Source organism: Argopecten irradians, chromosome 6, assembly GCF_041381155.1.
Source record: "Argopecten irradians isolate NY chromosome 6, Ai_NY, whole genome shotgun sequence".
NCBI classification, from domain to species: Eukaryota; Metazoa; Mollusca; class Bivalvia; order Pectinida; family Pectinidae; genus Argopecten; species Argopecten irradians.
This window is the reverse complement of record NC_091139.1, coordinates 29098808-29107892: the sequence shown is the minus strand read 5'-3', so window position 1 is coordinate 29107892 and position 9085 is coordinate 29098808. Positions and strand designations below refer to the sequence as shown.

General features: G+C 36.5%; 1 protein-coding gene and 1 non-coding gene across 2 annotated transcripts; one reads left to right on the top strand and one right to left on the bottom strand.

The window, feature by feature from the left end:
• Positions 1–5745: 5745 nt before the first annotated feature.
• On the bottom strand, positions 5746–8314 carry LOC138325560 (growth arrest and DNA damage-inducible protein GADD45 alpha-like). The gene is made up of 5 exons (XM_069271308.1): positions 8139–8314; positions 7275–7379; positions 6981–7104; positions 6556–6792; positions 5746–6407 (listed from the first exon to the last, which is right to left on the bottom strand). Exons 1-4 carry the CDS (start codon positions 8183–8185, stop codon positions 6598–6600), a joined length of 471 nt encoding a protein of 156 aa, XP_069127409.1. The 5' UTR covers positions 8186–8314; the 3' UTR covers positions 5746–6407; positions 6556–6597.
• A 681-nt stretch (positions 8315–8995) lies between these two features.
• Positions 8996–9079, top strand: Trnal-cag (transfer RNA leucine (anticodon CAG)). The gene has a single exon. It is a non-coding gene; the product is annotated as a tRNA-Leu (tRNA).
• The last annotated feature ends 6 nt before the right edge of the window (positions 9080–9085 follow it).

Below are 9085 nucleotides of genomic sequence, written 5' to 3'. Positions count from 1 at the left end.
ATTGAGGTATAAACAAACAGCACTAATATCGATTGTATGTTTTGAAATGTTCAAATAATAACTTTCATTCTAACATTGTTAGATTGCATAAAAAGGAACTTCGTCGCTGAATAATGAAAGACGGTCTGCTTGCAACTTGAATTGAATAAACTGCTACAGCAGTTCAGAAATGACACTTGTGTCATGATCATTTTATAGCAAACATAATTAAATTGCTTAAATCATGAAGTCATTTGAGGTAGCTCGTGATCAAGTATTTATTAAAGGTATGAACACTTATTCAGTTTATTTCATAATATAAGCCAAAGTTACATAATGACTCAATAATTCATCTTGTCTTATTTCTATGACTCATCAGTTATGTTTAATACCTCACAAAGCATACATTGCTAACAGAGTTATCAAGAACGCCTTTAATTGATTTTAGTACGTCCTAACATCCATTTTAATTGAATTAATGTATCAAAAATTCTAAGAATATGTCAATAAAACGATTCAAAGTTTTGACAATTGCAGTTCATGATATATAATTACAAAGATCTTTTTTCGCAAAATATTTTTTTTCTTTTTTTTTTTCTGGCATTTCCGTACAAAAAATCTGAAACTTAAACTTCACATTAAACATGAGCTTGTCGCTTTCTAAGAATAATATCTCCTTATTTTGACAGTTCGTTTGATCTTTCCACTCAACGAATTCTATAAGGTTAGAACAGTTTTAATATGCAGTGTACGTTTATTTTGTTTAAGAGGCAGTTTACAATGTTGAGAGATAGTATTTGTATCTAATATAAAAAATAAAATTGGTCTTGGACTTTCTTTACTGAGTACTTTCCTGGTCACTGAATAAATTATAAATGATGTCGGAGTAGATTTATATGACAATTCATTTTCTCTATTACAAACAGAATTCAGTTCTGATTTGATATTGTGTAATTCTTAGATTCACTAACTAATGGACGTGCAACTTGTGGAATAGACTGGCCTCTACTTGTAGAATTGTTACAGCAATTTTGTAACAAACATAACATTTATAACAGCCAAGGTTATACGAAGTCTGTGTAGATTATATCCCAAGTTTTTTGTGTCTGAACCATGGGACTTGTAATGAGTGTTATTTTTGATAAGCCATGACAATTGCAATAAATTCTTTCTTTTCATAAACAATGAAAATTGCAATGAAATATTCTTATTGATAACCAAAGGATTGCAAGAATTATTCTTTACAAAAAATTGAAATTGCAATGAAAAAGTTGTTTTCATAAGCCGTTGAAATTGCATGTTGTTTTAATGAAAAAACAACAACAACAAAACAGTAAGCAATAGATACAATTGCCATGAAAAAACCTTGAAAATTGCAGAGAAGTCTTGTTTCTGAAGCCTTAGACATCGTATTCAAATCTTCAGCGTCTTACTCATCGAAAGCAACCTTTCGTGCATCTATTGAAGTACAGTAATACAATTTGATTATATTATGTTCTCCTTGTCGAAAAAAAACCTTAGACCGTCCTAGTTTATTTATAATGAATCGATATATCTGTTTTGGTAGTGGCCTGTTTTCGAGGTCGCTCACGACACCAAGAAAATATATCCGAACAGAGTGCTGTCTACAGACACTGTTTAAATGGTAGCCTGCTAATGGATGGCGTCATATTTCCTGTGTTATTTTAAAACTAATTATTTGAGACAAAGGTCTTCTAATTAGTACTACTCTGATTTTGACGTCTTTGTAATTATAATGTTGGAAATAAACTTTTGTGAATTTTAGATTTATGTACCTGTTTTCATGTTTTCAAATTCATTTCTTGTTCGCTTTCACTTTATTTTTTCCTTTTTTGTCATCACTTAGGCGGCTTGGCATGGCAAAGCATTTATATGATTCATTTAAATTCATTTTAGCACTACAATTGCAAATCTGTACAGACATCCTGTTTGCTCAATTATCCAATGTTCTTTCTAAAACAGAAGTAAAGAATATTTTTCAAGCATTTTGATCTTGCAATTTATTGCTATATAAACTATATTATCAAGCAGTCTTTTATTGTGAAATTAAGGTATTTTCGCAAGTTTGTATGTAGCTATATGTTGAACGAATATCACAATAGTGACTTGGCAGATTTATATAGAGACCGGAAGACAATTGAGTGTTGATGTCCTCCTTTGTCTTGTTGACTATTTCGTGAATTACTTGAATGGGGCGTGATCCAGGTTTGATCTTAAGTTCAGTCATATTGTAATCCGGTCTTTATCGGGGTCTAAAAATAAAACTGATGACGTCACATACACTCTAACGGACACGAATTAGCCCTAGGAAGTTCCGAAAGTTGATGACGTCACAGATGAATGAGATACACATTACAGGTAACACGAGCTATAGTAAGCTACCTTACTTGCAAATTTTGTCACATTCTGTCGTTAAATCAAATGTGTCCGTCTGTCATTCTTTGAAGAGAAGGCGTCAACAGGTACTGATGGCTATTGCGTGAAGTTGATGACAAAACACACATGTATTTTGTTAATAATCATTATCAACTGGTTTGTTAATCATTGTATAAAGTTTAATCATAATACTGTAGCTAGAAATTATGCAACGGGGAACATTTTGCAACTATTGTCTTCCTGGCACCGACGGCATTAGCATAACAAAGTAGATAAAATAAATAACCGCGTATTTATTTTTAATAGTATAGATTAATTAATCATATTTAAGTTTCACGACCGGAAAATTTGATCGTGACTGTCAAAATGGTACCGACATCGCAGTTTACGTGAAAATGTTTATTCGAATACGTTGAAGCTTACTAGAAATTATGCGACTGGAAAAAGCATAAATGTAATTGCAATTATTATCTGAATACTAATGCTCTTCATATAGAAATCAGTTTTAAAGTAAAATGTACATGGCGTATGTATAATGCAAGATTTTGTATACAGGATTGTCGCGGAAAATGTTTTCACCTGATCCATCAATTTATATTACTTGTTCTATATATATATTATTGTAACACAGTCCGCGTCTGTACGCCGACAACAGAAATCGTCGCCGTGCCGATGTGCGCGTCTATTCCAGTAACAGCTAGGCTATATATACACACTCCTGTTGCCGTTTATAGCTACATTTATTCTCCATTTAGATGTGTTATCTAAAATGCCGTTATGGGTCGAATGCCTGGGGCTAATATCGGTGACAAACTTGATTAAGGTTTAGTCGACGATATTTCACCTCTGTGTCTAACAAAGGGCCTACACCATAACGGGACTTGTATTATCTTAAGAACAGTAGCGATAATCTAACTGTAAGTGTTTATTTGTTAGGCTATCAGTTAATATATATACATTGACAAAAAGGCAGCAACTCCGTTATAATAGTGTCAGCCATTGTTGGACTGTCACTGTAATGAGCCGGATATTTACCGTTATTAGCGGATGACAGTCCTGTGTATTGCTGTAAGTAAGGACGCGACTGATGGATCGACATTAGATAGACACGCGTACCTTTCTGAATCAGCTTTGTAAAGCACGTGATTAATTAGTTGAAATTTTATTATATCTTCTTAACGGAGAAAATATCTTTGCATTTTGTCGTGTTAAAGACGTTTGTGTGGGGAAAAATAGGAAAGGAGGAGTGTCAATTTGGACCCTCTGGCAGCATTCTTTTTGTTTACAGATACCCGGGGGTTAGGGCATCATGATATGACATATGATTAGGTCAGGTCGGAGTCCCTTGTCAGTTATGTGGTGTTAAACAGGGAGGTCAATTTTCTGTTTGTTCAGTTTTGGTAGAATCAAAACAATTCACTCTCGTGAGAAACAAGAGAAATGATCAAAAAGGAAGAATCTGATTGGTACAGTTGGTGTTTGCGTTCGTTCTGTAAAATATGTTTGCATATGTCAAATAATCGTTGTCATTTGTCCGGAGATATATACGTATACGCTGTTGCAGTCAAAGATTTTCATGCACAAAATGGAGAACTTCAAAAGAGTTTAACATATTTCGGCGTTCCTTTTGTTTCTCTTTTACAATCAATGCTGAGCGGATTGTTAAACGTCATCACGCGATTAGACCGGACACAGTCATGTAATTCGGAAACGATTACCTTGGTAGATAAGGACAGGTGTGTTCTAGATTCTAAACCAATGTGAATTCCGGAAATTACTGACGTATTTAATAATGGTAATCGGTATCATTTCACTCCATATCGTTCCCGGGTACACTATTCAAAAGTGCTTGTAATTGAACAAAATCCAATACGTTTGTAAATAAAGTCGAGTTAAAGTGCTAGGTATTGCTTCCGAAGACGTCACTGTGACGTAGATACACCTCATCTGGCTGACTACGGTTTACCGTTATGTAATGTCGGTCCGAAAGAAGGCAGGTATGTCAGGTAGTCGGACGGCCAACGAATCAGGCGATGTGTTGTCAAAACAAACAGTAACGGGTACATGCTGTGTCTACATGTATATATTGTTACCGTTATAAGTTAACCAACGAGTTTTCCTACCCGACCCAATGTTCGACAGGAATTTCGACCCGGATATAGGTTACAATAGTCTGAATAGAGAAAACCATACAGGGAATTGGATTGGATGGTTTGAAAGGATACAAGTCCTACATTAACTTATACTTTAATAACCTTGCATTACCGGCGTTTGTAAATAAACAAAGGCTTTGGAGTGTAGCACGAAAACCTTGGTTGGTATATTATGTTACTTTCAGTAGAATAAATAAGGCCACTAGACCTTTTCAGTAGAATGAATAAGGCCAACAGCCATATAAGTTTTTACACTGACTAAATATTTTAGTCATTAAACTGAATACGAAAATAAGGCCAGCAGACCTATAAGTTTTATGTGAACTAGATATTTCTGTCATTAAATTGCCATTGAATGCCAGATACGTGATAGCAGCCTCTATAGGCTCTCCAACATCTGTCACTGCAACAGATGGGGACCAAGCCCGGCCTACACACTAATATGTGTCCTTACGTCAGCAATATTTTCCATCTCAAATACAGAAATTAAACATAAACCATGCTTTATCTGAAAACGTCATTCATTCACTTAACATTTTCTTCGACTAATATCTGTCGTCCTCAGTTTCTATGTATTTGAAATCATCAAATATGGTTTGCTGTGTCGTTGTTACAGCTTACGCAAAGCCCGAGTTAATTTCTAACATGTTCATAATTTATTTGTCTAGAAACTGCAGACCATCCCTTTTATTAAATGTTCACAGACGTAATGTCGCATCAGTGACGTCAAGATATACAAGGTCAAAATCGATTTTTTTTCTACAGAAACCAAATAAGAAAATTTATTGTTAACGAAATTCAACCTTATTTTAATTCAAACAGTTGTTTATTACCAACCAATAAAATTATGTGCATTTGCAATAAATCTCTATGCAACATAAAGCATAACAAAAACAATGTGTTTTTTTTTATTTTTTTTAATGACACACCAACTTTAGAGTATATTATATATATTGATACATGACAAATAATTATTGTCTGGAACGACAATTGTCTGGTATTTGATGTTTGACTAATCGAATGATGTTATACACATAAATTCACTTAAAATGTCTCAGTTCATGTTACTAAGAATAGTAAGTTCAATTTACAATATTCTAATGCACGTACATGTATATGATATGGTACACGCGATATACGGTTTTGATTTTGTCTCTGATGATGATGATATTGTCTCGTATAGTCCAGCATATGACTGAAAAGCACGTGTATGCAAGTCCTTGATGTTACACTATGCTAAACACAGTGATACATTGTCCATGATGTTACACTATGCTAAACACAGTGATACATTGTCCATGATGTTACACTATGCTAAACACAGTGATACATTGTCCATGATGTTACACTATGCTAAACACAGTGATACATTGTCCATGATGTTTCACATAGCTCCCACACGTTTTGTTAATTAAGACGTTGACACATGAGTAATTGAAGTCTCACTTTTGTGCTATGTGTGGAGGTAATGTACAGGATACTGTAAATCCATATTTCAGGAAATCGATTCTACACCTTCCGCTAAATTGACACGGCACGTGTCTTGTCTACGGCAGTCTCGGCCTTTTGACTGACATCTGGGTGACATCAGTCCCGTCGTTAAGGTATAACACCTAGTTGTTAAGGTTATGACACCTGGTTGAACCGTCACGGCTGTAACGGTCTCGTCTTCCTGTGTGCGGCGAGGCGTAACCTCGGCCCGTCTAGGAATAGTGGTGATGAAATGCTGCAACCCTCGCGAGGTCGTCGAGCGGCAATAATAGTTGATGAGGCTGTATCCGACTATGGCGGGAATACATTCCGTCGTCTGCTCCGACCGTTGGGCCCTCTGGGTACCGCAATCAGGATCAGTTTATGATCGGTCAGGAAGTTGGATTCCTATAAAACAATAAATATTCATGTAAGTTTCCAGAATTTTGTGAACATAATTCACGATAAATCAGACAGAATGAACTTTTTCTGTTTCTTTCTTTCTTTGAACAAAAATTAAAAACTAAATAAAGTTATAATATACAAGTGTATGTACCTGTGAAGGGAATTTGATCCAAGGTGGTTCAAAGGTCAAGTCTCATTCAGGAAGTTCTATGATTGGATGATCGGTTGGCTCCAGTAGCTGCAGCAGCGCTGGATCCGTGATGGGACTAAGTGCCCGGATGAGGACACAGCTGAAGTCCGTGTCAGCTGAACACGTGTTGGTGATGTTGTTGTTGTCCTCGGGAATCTCGGCAGTCAAGATCTTGGACAACTTTTTCATGGTATCGACCTGTAAAAACAGAAATAAACAAGTTGTTATTCAAATGGAATTTCAAAATGTTCAAAGTCTCAATATTTAAACTGCACCGCCCTGTCAATTATTAAACAGAAAATTACTGTAAGGTTGTTTACCTCCATATATATGGATTAATGCTAACTGCACAAACGTACTTGAATAAGTATTAGATGAATGCTTACCTTGATGACTCTGATGTCATTTTCCCAGCAGAAAGCTTGAATGAGTGTGTGTTGTATCTGTATGGTTACATCTTCCTGTATCGGGTGGATGGGTAGTACGCACATCACTACATTGTCAGGGTCACTGTAATACACAAATCAGAAAATTTAATAACACGCTCAAAATACGGAAAAAGAATAAAAAAAGAAATAAGTTTGATAAAATCACCAAGGAAGATAATTATCTTTGATTCGGAAATCGACTTATTGAAAATTTCAAAAATCAAAATTTTGAAAAAAGTTTTAAAAACTTACTTTTGGAGCTGCTGTGCGCATTCAAATGCTCCACAGGTAACGCGGCCCTCCATCATGGCACTAGCTAGTACCTTTTGCATGGCATCGCCATCATTCAGTGGGGTTCTGGAAAACAAAAGCGAGGGAGAATTAGTATTGAAGTGTAACGAGGAAATGGTGTATTATCTAACGGTATCAGCTGAGCCGGGCACCTGCCTGTGGCTGACGAATGAATCATTAGACACTGTCTAATTCTAATACCCCTATGATCTCACTTGTGACTCACAGGTCGCATGTCAAATGCCGCCATGACCTGCACTATGATCATCAATTAGCATCCGACATGATTTACAAAACTGTACTAACTGTAAAATGTTGCATCACATCAGAGACTTAGATAAGTCTCTGATCACATGATGTAACTCATTGATTCAATTAAACACATGATCATTGTATAAATTAATCGTGTAATGCTTTGTTTAAAATTACCAGATAAGATCGTTGCATAATTACTATAGTCATATTTATCTAATTTCTTGGTATACTAATGTCCCGTGACAGTGCTGTGACCAGTTACGGCCAGTCACGACCAGACTTTACAACCAGCTATCACGAGGGGTTTCCCCGTGTGCTCAGGCAGCCCGTGACCAAATATAGCAACGGGCATCACATGCAACACATGCAATAGCTATAGAAAAAGTGCACGTATCTATCTTATACATTATTGATAAACATAATTAGGCTTGTTCAGTATGATATATTCATTACACGTAGTCTAAAGAGGCATTAAAATCTGTACCAGATTTTGTAAGACCCTATGTAAAGTCCGTGTCACAACACGTGGATAAGTTAAAGCTCAGGTAATCTAAATAAAATCTCCGTTACCTGTCAGATGTTGGCATAGTGGTTTCGATATCCTCGGGGAAAGTCATATCTCCAATGAAATAAATCCAAAACGAAGTAAAATCCGTTTATATAATATACAGTCAGGCACAATGCAAAATAACTCAAGTATACTTCTGCTCAGCACAACGTGTAGCTGTCATATAGCCTGTGTACGTGAACACAACGTATATTATACCAAGTAACAGATGGGTAGTAACGATCGCTGTAACGAGCGCGCTGATTGGTCAACGCCAGGTGTCAGCGGAGTTCATTGTACCGAAGAACTCCCGTACCGGTGGCTAACGTTTGAGGTCGTGGCGTGTACGTTAGTACCTGATAACCGTTATCTACCTGCCCTGGGAGTATATCATTGTCACTGGCGATTGTCCCTGAATCAATTAAGAAAAGGGGTACTTTGAGGACAATGGAAAGGACTACAGATTCCGCCTTTTCTATTTATGCAACGTTTATAATACTTGTTTAACTAACATTTCTGGTATAGGGAACTACGTACACTTAGGGGGTCTCGTGTTATCGCTCTCCATCAGGTAAAAGTGCAGTAACAATTACTTCTCGTTAGGCCGAACTTCATGCTTTCACCTGAGTCCGTGTGTGGTGAGCGGGTACGTCGGGATAACGGCACTGCGTAGGGTGGACCCCCTGGGGAATACCGCACCCTGGACAATAACTAGTTATGATACCCATATATTTATTATATATACCTTTTGTGTATTGTATAAATTGGAATAGATTTTCACGGACCCCTGGACATTATCAGAATGCATTATCACAGACCCATATACTGTACATTTGGGGTACTGTCATGTATCATGTTATTAATTTTTACAAAACAATAAGTCAGGATGGCCGAGCGGTCTAAGGCGCTGCGTTCAGGTCGCAGTCTGGTTCTCCAGGAGTGGGTTCGAATACCACTTCTGACACTATAC